Source organism: Leiobunum rupestre, chromosome 3 (assembly GCF_980474605.1).
Source record: "Leiobunum rupestre chromosome 3, qqLeiRupe1.1.hap1, whole genome shotgun sequence".
In the NCBI taxonomy this organism is placed as follows: Eukaryota; Metazoa; Arthropoda; class Arachnida; order Opiliones; family Sclerosomatidae; genus Leiobunum; species Leiobunum rupestre.
In genome coordinates this window covers 10,735,727-10,753,225 of record NC_143386.1, presented here as the reverse complement: position 1 = coordinate 10,753,225, position 17,499 = coordinate 10,735,727, and the positions used below count along the sequence as shown (strand labels likewise).

Here is a 17,499-nt window from a genome sequence, read left to right as displayed (position 1 = left end):
TTAATGCAATTGAGTCGACACTTAAAATTGGTATAATCAAGCTTTCAAAATATGGCAATGCCACCAGAGAATTGGAGCTTCAAAGCAGCTCTAGTGAACAGCTCAAAGAAATCCAAAGTCTGAGTGGTCAAAAGGTAATGCAATTAAAAAACTACCAGATTGTGTATTGGGAATACTCAAGCGAATAGGGAAAATAAATGTTAATGGTAAGAATGCCCTGAATACGTATAAAAATATGATTTTTAACCTATGTTTCTGTTAATTTAAGATTCATGTCCAGTCACGTTGCGAAACACAGCAATTGCCATGATAGCTGGTTTTATTGTACGTGTTTCCGAAGAAAATTCATCGTGTCCTCAGTGTGTGGAACTACTTTACCAGCCCAGGAACAACTCTCAAATATTAACATATATCAACTACGAAGACCGTGGAGGATTAAAATATCCTAGTAATTTTTTTGTAAATGTATTGTTAGCTATAACTGATTTTGTAATGGCCGCTTTGCCATTTTTACCAATACACAACACACTGGAAATCTTAGAAGAATGTATATTACCATATTTCACAAATGCTATTAAGTGTGTGTGTGATGAGTATGAAAATCTTAGTAAGGTGCTATTAAGAAAATATGTTAGACCTCTATTGGATAATTATGCCAAAGACGTAACTGATGTTAAAGAAAGAGTGAAGAAATATAACAAAAAACCGCTGTCGAGAAAGTATTTAACTCTGTGATATGTTTGTACCTGAGCCCAAAAGCGATTTTAGTGATAACTAATGTCATATCCGTCTGAATACATGTATTTGGACGGCTATACTAATAATAATGTTAATAGTGTTTTGATTAAAAGCATAACTTGTGATATATTCATGCTAGCTCTTTTCTAAAATAAAATTGAGATGGCTTTAATTAATGTTACTAGTATTTGATTAAAAGTATAACTTGTGATTCATTAGTGTTACCTATTTCCTGAAATAAAAATAAATATTTGAAAAAAGTACTGTTCCAATAAATTATCATAGGTTTAAATTAAAAAATAATTATATTTATAGTTGAGTGCTATAAAATCTAGGCTCTAGCTCATTTTCAATATCTTTTTTATTTCAAATCAAATTTCCCGGGTTTTGCTGACGTCACTTTTGATATACACAATTATAATGAAAACAAATTCTGACAACAAACATTTTGCCCATAATTAAAGAAGAACATACATAAATAATAAATCATAAATATAAATGCATCTGTATTAGTTTAATCCAAGATTCCAAATACAAAATTTGCTTTCATGAGTCCGGCGGTTATTAACGTAGTAAAAACCGTAGATAGAAGTTCGTCTGACTGCCGGGAGTAGTGGCTCACTCCTGTAATCCCAGGCGTCCGGGAGGCAGAGTTTGTGCATGGCCGAGTGAGGACGACCACCAATCCCCCAACGGGTGGTCGGAATACTTCCGCCACGGGTGTCCCCACCCCTGTCCCCACGTATCCCCCCGTTGGCGTGGCCGTTACACATATCTCGCCCTGATTAATCAGATGGTGTCTTCGCCGGGCTCGCGGTCTTCTCAGACTTACATCAGCAGTTTCTTGTTTGAATAAAAAAAAGTTCGTCTGACTCCGTCGAGGATTTAGCTGATCGTGTTTTTTTTTGTAGACTAGATTTAAGGTTCTTACAAGCGGCACATATAGATTGGCGCATATAAAAGTGGCGGGAAACGGGTTTTCGGCAACCGCGCGGAGGGTGGGTTTCCCCTAGTCTGGTGACGTCGTTGGTCAGAATAAAACGAAACAAGACTCCGCGGGAAATGATATTGGTTATAGCAACACTGCGCAGGTGCCAAAGAGAAAAAGGGAAAATTCCAGCTACAGGTCTTTCAACTTATCGTTATAGTAGCCCAATTTGACTATATACAACAAAACATTGAATTTTTATTTACGTTATAACACGTTGTATTTAACAGCACTATTTTGTTTGTTGTTCGTATATTCGAAAAATGCCTATATCATTCTGTATTTTTAAACAGATTAATTTAAGGTAGTAGAGCGAAACTTTTGTTTTAATTTATTTAATTTTCTTTGGCGGTATTTATCAAAAAAGGCTTTGGGCCTGGTTCATGGTTATTATCCCTTATCCGAGATAGATCTGTTCGTTTCGTTTATGATTATATAGCAAACACGTGGCCGCGTTGTGGTAATTGTTTCGTGCGCTGGTAATTGCGCAGTGGGAGGGCTAAGAATTCTAGGCAGCCGACTGAAAAACTACGTAAATTATTACACAAGTGGTTTAAAGAACTAGGCGAATGTTTGATTGAATATTTACAAGTTTAATGACATAAATTTAAAAACATTATTACAAGCGCGCGTGAGTAAATACATATAAATCATTAGTAGTGAGAGTGGTGACCCGTTCCATGAAGCGACCGAAAACAAGTGTTTCCAAATTAAATTTTCTTATCAGACGTAATGGGGAGCAAATTTAAAGTTCACATTTATCTGGTCTATTATGTTTTTAACTTTTTTATACATTTAGAGCTAAATATTGAATGACCTTTTTTACATTACAAAATAGTTCATATTTATTTAATTTTTAAACCGTACATTAATCGATATTCAAAAAAATAAAAAAAATGGGGAAACAAATTGGTCGCGTAACTTTTTTACACTGCCCCCAATAATATGCAATATTATTTCAACCTAGTTTCGCGATCTTAACCAATTTCCATAGCATAAAGAAGAGAGGTGGGGCGCTTAATTACACTGCCATTGGAGTCGACATAAAGGTCGTTGTCCAATGACTTGACGGTTTCTTCGTCGATTTCACGATATTTCTCGATGTGTAACTTGATGGTCGCGGAAAGAAGAAACGGACTAGAAGTCACTCCAAATGCAACCCTGGACATGCAGAGAACCTCAAACTGATCCTCCTGAACACGTCCATTATTTTCTGTTACCCACAAATACCTTAAACAATTCTTGTCTTCATCTGCTATTCCGATTTGAAGGAACGCCTTCTCGATATCTGCAACGACAGCCACGCGATATTTCCGAAATCGCAATACCAGGTTAAGAAGATTTGGATTCTGATTAGGACCACTAAATAGAAGGTCATTGAGGCTTGGACAACCCTTTTTATGAGCTGACGCATCGAAAACGACCCTGAGTTTAGTCGTTTGGCTAGTGTCTCTGCGAACTGGCTGATGAGGAACGTAATATGTACCGCTGGGTTCTTCATTGGGATTTTCAACTCTTTCGGATATACCCATTCGTAACTGCTCTTCTATGACGGCCTTGTAATCTTGATACAATATGGGATCACGCTTGAATGTCTGAACCAGTTTCTTCATGCGCATGGTGGCCGTTGGTAAGTTATTCGGTAGTTGTGATCTTGAAACTTTCCATGGAAGCTTGACTATATATCTGCCCCCAACGAACGTTGTCTCCTTCTTGAAGTTCTCGATTACTGCCTGCTCTGAACTATCCTCCTCGATTTCATCTCGGATTCCTAAGGATTCCAGGTCCCAGAAAGATCTCAAGGCGTTTGAAACTTCGGTTTCGACAATGGAAACTGACGTGACGGAAATGCTGTGTGCAGTGACTGGACCGGAACCTGTTGGACCTTGAATGGCCCATCCAAGCTTAGTTTCGACGGCGACAAGTGACCTGGCGATTCGTTTGATGTTTCCGCTAGCTATTTCGTAGTAAAAATCGGCTCCAATTAGCACGCCAATGCTAGTCATACATGGAGGTTGATAGCTGGGTTCGTCTGCTAGTTGTATATCTCTGGATCGAACGAATGTTTCGACTTCCTCGCAGTTGACTAGGGTAATGGTATTGCATAGGAATGGTACTTCGACTGCAGTTATGGTAACTGATTTTTTTGGGATCTTGACGTTCTGGATGGTAAGACGTACAAGTCTTCTTTTGGCGGTAGTGGGTTTGTCATTTCCAAAGTTACAAATTTGGACGACTTGTTCCCCGACAATAGGAAGGTTAAGTTTGCGTGAATACGATTCTTGAATGAATGACGCTTGGCTACCATTATCCAGTAGGCACCGGACAATTTCACTTGGCTCGGAACTCTCTGGACTTCTGATTAGAGCCTTGGCGGTCTGTAGAAATACGGTCTTCTGTACTCCAGAAATACTACCAACTCCAATGGCCTTGACGCAGGTTTCGTCAGGAGACTTTGATGTATCGTTTTTCGTTGTGGATGCCTTATGAGACGGATTATTGTGACAGATAGAAGCGTTGTGTTTTCCTTTACAAATTCTGCAGGACTTGAAATCGGAATTGCAGGTTTCGCTTTTATGTCTGGTAGACGTACAAAGGTAACACCTTCCCGACGTTTTCACCAGGTGTCGTTTTTCTTCAAGTGTATAGTTGGAGCAATCAACCGTGGCGTGAATATCTGATTTACAAAAAATACAGTAGACCCTTCTGCGTGTTACGTTGGTGGCAAAGGATGAAGCGCTGGACCACGAAGGAGTCCTTTCGTGCGGTTGTCGGCTTACATCTACCCTGGTAGGCTTGTATTTATCTCTGGTATAAGCTCGCTTGGTTGAACCGGAATTACTTAACATTGCACAGGTTTCGCGTCCCTCCACCTCTTTCTTAAGGAATTCTACTAAAGTATCTATACACCAATCATCATTTCTACCCTGCTCCATACTAAATTTAAGACGAATATCTTCTGGTAAACGACTAACTAAAGCTGGACATAATGCTTCACTATTAGCAGAGATATCTACCCCAATTGCTTTAAGACTCCTTAAATTAGTTTCACATAAATCATATAACTTACGTAAAGCTCTTATATCGGAGGAATCGTCCACGGGATTTGATTTCATTAGACCTTTCATGAGGTCGTTGATTACCAACTTTCTATTATCGTAACGTTTTTCTAATAGTTTTGTTGCAACTTCATAGTTTTCGTTGGTCACTTTAAGTCCCGACAAGGCACCTTTCGCGTCACCGTCCAAATACGATATTAAGTAGTTCATTTTTTCTACTCTGGATAGTCCTTGTCGCTGGTGGATTGTAGCTTGAAATTGACACCAGAAGGCGGGCCACTCCGTGAATTCTCCACTGAAACGTTGTAGGTGAAGAGTTGGCAATTTCGACTGATCTCGTGAACTGGCTAATCGATCGTGCTTGCTGTCAGAGTCCTCGTTGGTAATGGTTACTTCTCTTTTGTTGAGCTCCCTTCTAGCTCTATTTCGAATCAGAACAATTCGCTCCTGGTAGTCCTGAACCTCGATTGATTCTTTGATAAGGTTGGGATCGTCTTCCGCTGTGCAGTTTAGTAAGATCGCAATCCTTTGGTCTACGTCTGAGAGGCTTGCTTCCTTCAATTTAAGTAACGCTAAGTGGTCCTCAATGTCTTCGATGTCTGAGTACGGGTTTTCTACCAGAGCTTTGATGGCGTTGATCATCTTAGTGGTTTTGGTTCTTACTGTGGTTCGCATTCCTTTATATTTGGTCAATTCTGGTGTGTCCGACATCGTGGTATGAATTCGCTTTTGTTCTGGTCTTACCCGATCTTCAATCTTCAATTCGCAAAGTTCAATATCTCGTACAAGTTCGTTGATTAAAGGAACCGTGAGTCCGATAATCCCGGGTTTCGGCACCAAATTTATGTGGTAATTGTTTCGTGCGCTGGTAATTGCGCAGTGGGAGAGCTAAGAATTCTAGGCAGCCGACTGAAAAACTACCTAAATTATTACACAAGTGGTTTAAAGAACTAGGCGAATGTTTGATTGAATATTTACAAGTTTAATGACATAAATTTAAAAAACATTATTACAAGCGCGCGTGAGTAAATACATATAAATCATTAGTAGTGAGAGTGGTGACCCGTTCCATGAAGCGACCGAAAACAAGTGTTTCCAAATTAAATTTTCTTATCAGACGTAATGGGGAGCAAATTTAAAGTTCACATTTATCTGGTCTATTATGTTTTTAACTTTTTTATACATTTAGAGCTAAATATTGAATGACCTTTTTTACATTACAAAATAGTTCATATTTATTTAATTTTTAAACCGTACATTAATCGATATTCAAAAAAATAAAAAAATGGGGAAACAAATTGGTTGCGTAACTTTTTTACACGCGTTTCCTGTTAAAATTGTATATTTTGTAAGTAATTTTTTAATTTACAATTAATTTTCAGTACACTACGGAAATCTTTAACTTTTTTTTCCAAAACGTTTATATTTTCATATCAAAGCTGTATATTATCCTTCAACTAGCTCAATTCATAAGATTTAATACTTAGAATGTTGGTAAAATATACTTTAAATTAAGTATATAAGTTTATGTACGTTTTTGACTTTACTAAATTTTAATCCCATCTAGGCTTTTAACATTTACATTCGCCGATCTCCGATTTTTGGCAACGCCACTGCTAAATACTGCATTCGCATATTGACTTTAATTTTAATATACACCATTAGTTTTTTTAGTAACATAATAACAATAAGTAGGACACTTCCTCTTCTCCCAACGCTAAATTATGTAATGATAGTCTGTCTCGGCAATCACCATATAAATCATTACGAGCAACTCTCCGCGAGTTGAATCGTTAAGAATTTTAAACATTATTCTGAAGGTAGTTTTGTTAAAATTTGAGACCTAAACACGTTATGATTCGTATATAATGTCATACTTAGGTTTATTCTGTTACTTGACCTTGAAAATTTCGAACTATCAGATCGATTTTGGACAGCCCCGATTTAAATTAAATTTCTGCATGTCTTATTGCTTAATTTTAATGATTAATATTTTTTAAATATAGTGATGCCTGCAATTAAATGTTCTGTATTTGGCTCTAAAAATTATTTTAACTCAAATTCACTTGTTTCATCGCATCGATTCCCATCTGACACTAAAATTCAAGTTATTTGGTTAGCCAAATGTTTAGGACCTCAAAACGAAAGTAAAAAAATAAATATAAAATATGCTAGACCACTTTTCAGCAGATGACTTTGAGAGAGATTTCCGAGCAGAATTGCTTAATCAAAAAACCAAAAAAAGGCTAAAAACTCATGCAATTCTAACTTTAAAACTTCCGTTAAATGAAACCATCCCTACTCAAAGACTGTCAAGAGAGAGCCAAACACGGAATAGCGATGAATATATTAATAACTCTCCGCGCCCTCGCCCTATTCAGAATGAGTGCAAATCACTTGAACTAGAGTTATCTCAACCGGAACCTTTTACGAACTTGATAAAGACCACTGGAATTTTGGTAAACGCGCCTATGACCACCGAACATTTGATAAACACACAAAAAAAAACGAATCTGTAATTAACTTGCCTAACACCTCTGAATCTGTGATAAGGTTGTCTACCACCCCCGAATCTATGATACAGTTTTCTGCCACTCCCGAATCTGTGATAAGGTTGTCTTCAACCCCCAAATCTGCGATTAGTGTGTCTAAACCCGAAGAGTCTGTGATTAGCTTGCCTAATACCCCCGAAACCGTGAGAAGCGTGCCAAACACCCCAGAAACCGCAATTAGCTTTCTAAATACAAGCTCTGACGCTTTTATGAGCTTTGTAGAAAGCCCCAAAACTGTGAGTTTAGAAGAAACCCTAAACACCGTAGTACATTTTCCAAATATGTCAGACTCTGAGATAAGCTTCCAAAATACAAGCTCTAATGCTGTGATGAGAGGTACAGATACTCCTAAAACTGTGATAAGTTTGGAAGAAACGCAAAAACATCCCAAAAATAAGTTAAATTTCACAAATACTTCGCAACCAGTGAAATCGTTGTTTAGAAGTCGCACATGCGCAGAAACATTTGTAGATGGTAAATGAATAACCCCTAGAATTAATTCATGCAAATGCGATTTGCAAGAGGCAATAAAAAACATTCCATATTAGAACGCAAACTTAAAAAGAAAAATCGAAGTATCAGTAATATTTGTTTCAAATTGATAAAAAATAGCAAAAAAATTCAAAGTATTCAATACAATTTAGCGGCTTCAGATGTCCTTAACAAAAAACTGCAAAAGGATGTAAAACGTCTAAAAAAAGAAAACACCAAACTTTCAAAACTATATCGTGAATATGAAGGTATTATTTTTAAATGTTTCACCCCAGTTCAAATTAAAAGGTTAAAAGGGAAAAAGAAGTTGGAATGGTCGGATGAGGACCTTGCTAATGCATTTGCACTACGCTATTTAAGCAAGAAAGCGTATATCTATCTTAGGGAGAACAGAAATTATCCATTACCACATAAAGCTACTCTTAAGCGACATGCTGCAAAATTGGACTTTAGTCAGGGAGTTCTAAGTGACGTTTTAAAAATAATGAAAGCCAATACCCAAAATATGACAGAGGTGGAAAAAATTGTTACACTAACGTTTGATGAAGTTAAAGTAAGACCCTTGTTGGAATATGACCTAAAAAATGACCAGATAGTTGGTGAACACCAGCAATTACAGGTTATAATGGTACGTGGGCTACTTTCTAGCTGGAAGCAGCCCATTTATTTAGGGTTTGACAAAAGTATGACGAAAGAAATTCTATTTTCAACAATAAAAGAGGTACATCAAGCTGGGTTTAAAGTTGTGGCTTGTGTCAGTGACCTGGGGGGTAGTAATCAGGGTTTATGGAGGTCATTGGGAATTTCGATGAACCGAAGCTTCATAGAAAACCCATCAAATCCCGATTTAAAATTGTTTTTCTTTGCTGATACTCCACATCTTTTGAAACTAATCCGGAACTGGTTTATTGATTATGGTTTTCTGAACGATGGGTGTATTATAGACAAGAAACCAATTTTAGAAATATTAAAAAAAGATAATGCAGAGATAAAATCACTACACAAGCTCACTACACTCCATTTAGAATGCCAGAAAACACAAAAGCAATACGTTCGACTTGCAGCTGAATTATTGTCTCACAGTGTGGCGACTGCTGTAAGGAGCAAAGACTAATATAACGCTTCGCTTACTAGACAGGCGTGTTCCTAGGAAAAACCTGTTAACACCTCTGTAGCACTGTAAAAGCTGGGGTAATATTTGGACCCGCGGCTAGAGGCGCCACTAGTAACACAGCTCAAGCTAGGGGAAATTTTGGGCTAGCGTCGAGATGAAGCCACAATCGGTATGCAAGTTGAGCCATAGAACACGCCTGTCTAGTAAGCGAAGCGTTATATAGTCTTTGGTAAGGAGAACTGATTCTGACAGTGAAACGGCAGACTTCTTAGATTTAGTAAACCAGTGGTTCGATGTTATGAACAGTTATATTGCTATTGGTACGACAGTTCCGAAGTGTGGGTTTGGGGTTCACAAAAAAGAACAAGTTAAAATACTGAAGGAAATGGTTAATTTTATGAAGTCCATGACTGTCATTGGCAAAAAAAATATTCAACAATTCCAAAAAGGTATCATCATGACCTCTGAATCAATGATAAGTTAAGATATATTTAACGCTGAAGTTATCCCTAAGGTAAAAATATAATCTTAACTCACCGTGTCAACCAAGATTGTTTTGAAATTTATTTTTCACAATTAAGAACCCGTGGAGGCTTAGATGACCATCCAACTCCTCTCAACGCGATTTACAGAGTTAGAATGATCATACTTGGGAAAAACCCTGGGGTGCTAAAATCAAACACTAACACGGTATCTCAATCGGATGATGAGTATTTTTTAACAAATATTTTAAAACGGGGTGAAATTTCCGTAGACGCCATTGATATTGAAGATTCAAATGGAGAATTAGATTGTTTGGGGTTCTTAGATCAATTTACTACCGAGAAACAGGGCACTATTACTTTAAATAGTCCGACACAATCCCCTGTAAAAAAATATTCGAAAGTTATCCGTAGACCACCTCTGGTAATAATCAGTAAAATAGCAGGTTCTCAACCCGAGTCTCAACCTCTCAATTTAAATGAATTACCTTTAAGTTTGCCTTCTACGAGTTCTACGCTTAATAAAGAAAATGGGTTAATCCTGACGAGTTATGAAGAAGGTGCAATGGAGTACCTCACGGGATGGGTAGCCAAAAAGTTTCATGATAAGTACCCAGAATTAAATTTAAAATCAATTGAAAGCAACGACCACAATTATATGGTGCCATCATGGGTGGAACACCTGAGTTATGGCGGTATCACTATCCCTTCCAAAAACTTCTTAAAAGATACGAAATTAATGGAATTGGAATTTATAAAATTTCACGAAGTCAAAAATTCCAAAGACATTTCTTTGAGCAAAGAAAGAGATATTTGTAAAAATTTAAAAAATATAATTTCTGAAAAAATAACCAAATACCCCAGAGGAATTATACTCGCGTATGTCAAAATGCGAACTATTGTACGAATGAAGTATTTAAATGTCAAGTTTATTTCCGACTCTCAAAACATTAGGCAGGCAAAAAAGATAACTAAATATATCAAAAGCAAAACCATTAAATAAGAATGAATTGTCAAATTTAATATTATGAATTGAGGTTTTGTAAAACACCTTTTTTGCTTTCTTTAATGGAATTGATCTCTAAATTGTTTTGGATTCCTGTTTGTACGCCACTTTTGATTGCTTTTAAGCTAAATAAATAATACCTTTCAGTGACGTAAATAGCTTTATTTAGTCCTGTGCACAGTCCGATTTTTTTTGGGTAAATTTCTAAGACAATTGTTAATTTAGCGAGGAATCGCTATTTTGCGATTCTTAAAAACGTCTCTGTACCGGGCCCTTAGGCCTGAGGTGGTGCCAAGGGTATTAGAGTAGCTGATTATTATTTTCGTTTGCATTGAAATTTAGCACGTTCTGGAGTCGTGAGGGGCTTTCGCTTTGTTTTGAAGCCCTCGTGCGAATCATGTGTAATAAAAAAACCATGAGCTCGTGGCGCCGAGAAAACTTTTTTAATTTTTATCATTTTAGCCTAATATTCCGCTTATCTATCGGAAACCAGATATTTCGACTTAGCGGAAGTCTCACATATTTTAGACACTAGAGGGCTCTGTGCTAAGAAAACATTTTGATTACGCAATAACTTTGAAAATCAGTTTGATTGCAAATCTCGTTAATTGTCATACTTTTTGTTATTATTTTACTTATGATGTAATGTATGTCAAATATGAATTAGTACGTCTAGCCATGGCCAACTTCGCGCGCTCACTACGCTCGCACCAGGCGGCCTACCCAAAAGATCAAAAATAGCGAAATTCGTTCTTTGCCGCTATGGAGGCGCTGGAGCCACCTCCGGACCTAACTATTAGCATAGAATCGAATGGAACGATTATGGTTTTTCGTTACTTTAAGGAATTTATTGAAAACTATTCGCTATATTCGTCGATGTCAGAGGTAGAGTAAACCTTTTTCCATGATTTACAAACCTTTTCAAAATTTTCTAATTTATTTTTCCCGCCGAGATCGACTATTTCCAAAAGTGCCACCGCTCAGGCGCCAGTGAAAATCATGTGTTTAGAATGGAATGTAAACAAACCGACATGTGGAATTTTTCATCAAACGTTTTGGTTTGGATTTTAAACTATTTTATGGCAAGTAGATAAACAATTAAACTGATATTTAAAGTGATGCAACTAAAATTTTAGTGTAATGAGCATAAAAAAATACTTAATATTTTTATGAAATAATTTGTTTGACGTAAAAGTTAATAATTGCATTTTTTCATTAAATTTTAGAGACATATATAGTTGGAATAATAGTGATAATGAACGAAAACATGAATGAACATTGGTAAAAAAAGTATGAATACTGGTAGAATAGATATGAATGAACACTGGTAAATATGATTATATGAATACTTTTGGATATGAATGAACACTGGTAAATATGATTATATGAATACTCGTAGATATGAATGAACACTGGTAAATATGAATACTGGTAGATATGAATGAAAACTGGTAATTATGAATGTTAGATATGAAAGAATCCTGGAAAACAATGAAGTATCACTGGTGTATGGTGATCAAAATATGAAAATCCATAATGAAGATGAAAGACCTTTACATTTTCAGAAGTTTTCTCGATTGAGGTTTGTAAACTAGTTCCTTTACTTTCTCAAATCAAATTGTCCTAGTTATGTTATCAACTACGGTTGGTATTATTTTGTCACAGATAAATTTGGCAGATATCGAGGCATGAGGGACATTAAAATTGCAATGCAAAATTGGACACCTGGTAAGTTTCGCTAATTCTTGCTGATTCTCGTAAATAAGGAAGTGCTGCCTCAATGAACCATTACAAAATCCTTATTTGGGTAACTTATACCTCCTCTGTCGGATGTTTTAATAAAGTCTAAAAGTGGTGAATTAGAGAAGGGTCCGGAAATGCACTCGAGACACAAGCTACAAAATTCAGCTTGCTCCATTTTCTGTACCACAAAACCAGCTACGTAAGCCAAACTTGCCAATTTTAAAGTGGTTCGTTGCATATCAGGCTCTGTACTCAACGCATTTGGTATCATATAAGTTGGATACTGTATAGCCACTCTACTTAGTGCGAACTATACAATAACTATCCTATTATAATAAGATACTAATATTTCTTAGATATTCCCACCAAGGGAAGAGAATGCAACCTGGCAGCCACTGGGGGAAAACTAAAACTGACTAGCAGGCTAGCTGAGAGTTAACCACTCCCATACTAGTTTCTGACTGCTACTAACCACTGACTCTACAGCTCTGCCTCTATGCTCTTAAAAGCCCTATCTCTCTCTCTGCTACCTCCTTTTATACCAACTCCCACACTGGTGCCACCACCCGCGCCCTTGGGAGTTAGGCCTAATAACATAAGGGTTTGCCTGTTTGGCCTACTAGCAATATGATTGCCACTGTGGGAATACCGTAGGTATTGCCATTTTTTCCAGCGTTCGTAATTTAAGACCTTTACGGTAATCTGTTTCACAAAAATATAAACTACATACAACGCTCAATTCTGATCTGTCATTTATTAGAAAATTATCCCTAGAGATATTTTCTAGCCACATGCCTCTCAACGCCCCATCAGAAGGAAACTCATGGAAAGAAACTCCAGGTGTTTTGCCTTTTACAGATGGGTCATAGGGAACGCAACTCAAAGGCATTTTTGGTAATTTATACAAAAATTATTGATATGTAACAACTTTAAATAATAATTGAAAAATGAAATATCTTTTTACATAAATCTGATATAACACAGCATTAAGTAATTATCAAGTGTTCGAATTTCCGGCCGCGAAAATTGTTTTAAAAGACAACAAATCTAAAATCCAACAAGGCTTAACTATTCATACAAACTATTTAAAAATTACCTAAGTAATTAAGTATTTGAGGGGTTATTTATGGAAATTGAACTTTTAAGTTATAACCTAAGTATAAAATAAATACAATTTTCTGATATTTAAATAATTTCCAGTACTATGTACTCATTATGGTCAAGTTTCGCGCCATAGAAAACCATGTTATTTATATCGTAAAAGGAGCCGACTTCAAGGTCCGGAAGTAGCGCTCCCGACGGCCGTCGAAGACACTAAAAACCAAACTTTTATTTCGCGCCAATACATGGATTTGAAATTCTTTGGGTAGGCCGCCTGGTACGAGCGTAGTGAGCGCGCGAAGTTGGCCATGGTCTAGCGGACTATAGGCGTTACATTTACGGAGCAGCTGTACTTCACACGAGTGGCTTCCTAACCGCGATTATGACATTTACCCTAACTGCGTTTTGCGAGCTCCTCCGTTCCTGATTTTCTAACAATCTAGATCTCTAAACAAGATTCGATAGTTTCGATGTTAACTGGAAGCTTATGTGTGTTTTTAGCCTGTGCTTTACAATGCGTTATTTTAATAAAAGGTAAGTAATAATTTAGTTGAATAACAGTAGTCTAAATAAAAGCCCCAAATAGTTACGAAAAAAGAGTCTCGTGATAAGAATTAAGGACCCCAAAATGAGTTTTGCGAGCGAGCCCGAGCGGTCCGTCATTTGCCAAAATTTTGTGTACGGGATTTTTAATATCCAAGTGGTTTCAGAAATAAGAAACTAATTTTGAGATTTCACAGTACGATTTTCGTGTTGATTTCTAGGCGGATTTCGAGCTTTTGGAACAAATTTTGCCCGAGATTTTGGTATTTTCACGTTGTTTTCAAGATTAATAAAATAATTTTTCACTAGAGCGTACTGGATTTGTAAAAAAAAAATTACTGTTTAAATATATAAATATTTTTTGTTTCTCAGTTTACCTTTATATGTTAATTGCCTTTTCTTATTCAAAAATGAGATTTTCAGAACCAAATAAGGAATTACAAATAAATTTAGAACAAGATGACATTTTAATACACACAATTCCCATGATGTGACTTTTGTACATTTTTGAAACCACCATATAAAAACAAAACCTTCACAATCACTTTATGCGTCAACCCTTTCAAAGGTGGCAAGTCGATTTTGAGCACGCACGCATGCGTCGTTTCAAAAACCAAGTTCGCGCACGAGCAAGCGAAGCGTGTGCGAAACTAGTATTTTTCTAATTTCATGTGTGTACCCCATCGAAGGTATGCAAGTTTTAAAATGACGTATACCCCACTAGATAGAGGGCTCCATATTCCTAGATCCTAGGAGCAACAAACACAGCAACCCACACAAGGAGAACGCAACCCGTCAAAAGTAGTATATTTTCTTGTGTACAATTTTCATTCTTTAGACGCTTTAGCGCCTGCTGCCGTCGGAAGGGGAAAATTGTCTTCCCCCTTACCGTAAAACGTTCAGCTTAAAGGTTCGTTCATTGAAATTTGTACACAACACTGCGTTAGCGTGTGTAAAGGCTAGCTGCGTTCTCCTTGTGTTTGTTGCTCGAGTGCTCCTAGCTAGAACAGACAACGATGAAGTGAAATGTCTTCTACAAATTCAACGCGGTCCCTTCTAAGTGAAATTTCCAAGGGGGGAGGTGTGCTGAAGGGCTAGTCAATGGGCCCCTATCTTATCGGGCCCTGAAAACCAAGCGTAAGGTCCCTTTGCCGACGGCCCACGGGCTTTTTCCCCAGCTCCCTTGCATGTGTCTCTTATTGGTTTAAATAATAAGTTTGGGCTAGGGGCAACAAACACAGCACCCTACACAAGGAGAACGCAGCCCGTCAAAAGTCGTGGATTTTCTTGCGTACATTTTTCATTGGTTAGACGCTTTAGCGCCTGTTGCCGTCGGAAAGGGAAATTCGGAAATTGTCTTCCCCCTTTCCGTAAAACGTTCAGCGTAAAGGCTCGTCCAATGAAATTTGTACACAACACTGCGTTAGCGTGTTTTAAAGGTTAGATGCGTTCTCCTTGCGTTTGTTGCTCCTACATTTGGGCCTATTTTGGAATTTCCTACGCATTGTAACCCGGCCACCTGAATTAATGGCTTCAAAAGTCACTTGATGACTTAGGCCAAAGGTGGTGCCAAGGGTATTAGCCTAGCTGATTATTATTATTATTATAAAACGTAAACTTTAAAACCCGACACATCAAATTATACATCGGATATCAAAATATCTCTCGTCGCTCTAGCCAGTATCGACATTCGGACCCTCACACCATTGATTTCTCAGGCGACAAATATAAATGATACGTCGATACATTGAATATAAAAATGTATCTCGATCACGATACCCGTTTGGGTTCTCGCGGGCCCGTATTATTTAGCACTTGATTTTTCAGTTTTAACGGACCAATGAGATGCCCGGCTAATTTGATTTTTTTTAATGCTTACCTTTCACTAAGCACACCAAAAAAAACTTAAAACATTATTTTTAGTGATGTTTTGTGGAAAGGCTATTAGCAAAACTTCAACTCGGGAATAATTCGGAATAAATAAGAAACACGGAAAAAAATTATATTTTTGACGGATTTTAGTTTATTTTAAATATGTACGTTTCAGACTGATGGCGCCATCAGGTAAAACTTCGTGAATTTCACCAAATAACGGTCTCTAATAGCGTTACTACTTTCCTTTGTCATATAAGTCTAGTACATGATGTACATCCCATTACTTTATAATATCGCCTGTTAGAAATAGAACCATGAAAATGTCCTTCTAAGTAACTCATCTGAGAGGGACCGACTGCACTATGGTCGGAATTGGGCCAGCTCCTTGTAGGGGTACGGGAGACCAAGGTTTGGCCACTGAGTTATTTGTTGTCCAACCGAATTAAAACCACAGGATTCATTCTTAAAAACTCTTTATTAGACCAACCGATTACAAATTAAACTTTAATACAGGAGGTAAGTCGATCGTTGATCGGTCCCAGGATTCGCAATGACCTCGGACTCTCCAGCACGTTCTTTATATCCATCCGAAAGCCCGCCGTTGTCGACCCTTGAACTCCAGATACGGCCGACAGCCGCTGGACTGGTAGCGCCATCTCTCCACTCCCCGAGAGTACTATAAACGTAAACAAACCCACCGAGGCTTCCCGATACGGCTCCCCGTTACATCTCCCCCCTCCCCAAAAAAGGGAAGCCTTGGGAAAAACACACCAGAGGAAAAAACCACCCCCAGACCAAGAAAATAAAACAACCGAATCACCACAAGGCATCCCGAACCATCTCAAACGGAGGACCCCCAACCGCCCGAGACGAAAAAGTGAAGTTATCCAAACTCAATACCCGACCCTGGCTAGGATGATCCCGCAGATACGTCGCAACCTGAGGACTCGACCGCAACTTTTCCCGAACCGGCCCCGGGGTAACCATAGACATCGCACCAACGACCCACCTTCCGATCAAGTCCCAGCAAGAGAACCTAAACAATGGCACAGCTCAGTGCATTATTCGTATAGCCGATCGTCGCCCGCAAATCGCCGATGATCCCCCCCGGATACCGTCGAAACAAAGCTTCCCCATTACCCAGCAACAACCATCCGTCACCTTAGTTTAAGGTTGAACCAGGCCCAAAAAGAACCCCCGAAACCTCACGGCATTCCACCCGGGACCCCAGAACGGCAAAAGTAAGACCCAGAGAATCAAAGCCATACATCGTCCGGAAATCGTGAATCGAGATTGGGACCCAACACCAGTAAGTAACTACCAGCGGGACAAATAACCCCAGCCCTGCTCCCCGATTCTTTTGAAGGCCTGCAGCCCGACGTTCCCCCGGTATCAGCTAAACCCTCAGTTTGAGGACGCCCACCAAGATGTCACGCCGCTGTCCGAACCACCGCAACCAATCAGATCTGTCCCCGAGATCAGCGGGTACCCGTTCCAAATCCCCAAGATTTTCCATTCCAAATGACAACAACCCCGCAAACTCCGTCCTACTAAGCTACCGCCAAAGACCCCTTCATGCAAAGCCAAAAACAAATTTCGAAACTCGCTACGTCCTGCCAACCAGGCCGCCACGGAAATCCACCCTCTGCTCTCTCTCGAACCCGCGCCTTCTTAGAGCGACGACCCCGAACCATCCCGATGCCTTCCGGAGGACCCAAAGGAGACCATTCGCCTCCAAAGCCCGAACAGCCACCCGAATTGTCCGCTAAACCCGGCTCAGACCCGGAGCCATTCCAATGAACCCAA

General features: G+C 38.5%; 1 protein-coding gene and 1 long non-coding RNA gene across 2 annotated transcripts; one reads left to right on the top strand and one right to left on the bottom strand.

The window, feature by feature from the left end:
- Positions 1–2,703: 2,703 nt before the first annotated feature.
- Positions 2,704–5,496, bottom strand: LOC149949466 (uncharacterized). The gene has a single exon (XM_090169424.1). It carries the CDS (start codon positions 5,494–5,496, stop codon positions 2,704–2,706), a length of 2,793 nt encoding a protein of 930 aa, XP_090025550.1.
- A 6,472-nt stretch (positions 5,497–11,968) lies between these two features.
- On the top strand, positions 11,969–12,426 carry LOC149949465 (uncharacterized). Its single transcript, XR_016480033.1, has 3 exons — positions 11,969–12,013; positions 12,097–12,159; positions 12,198–12,426. It is a non-coding gene; the product is annotated as an uncharacterized LOC149949465 (long non-coding RNA).
- The last annotated feature ends 5,073 nt before the right edge of the window (positions 12,427–17,499 follow it).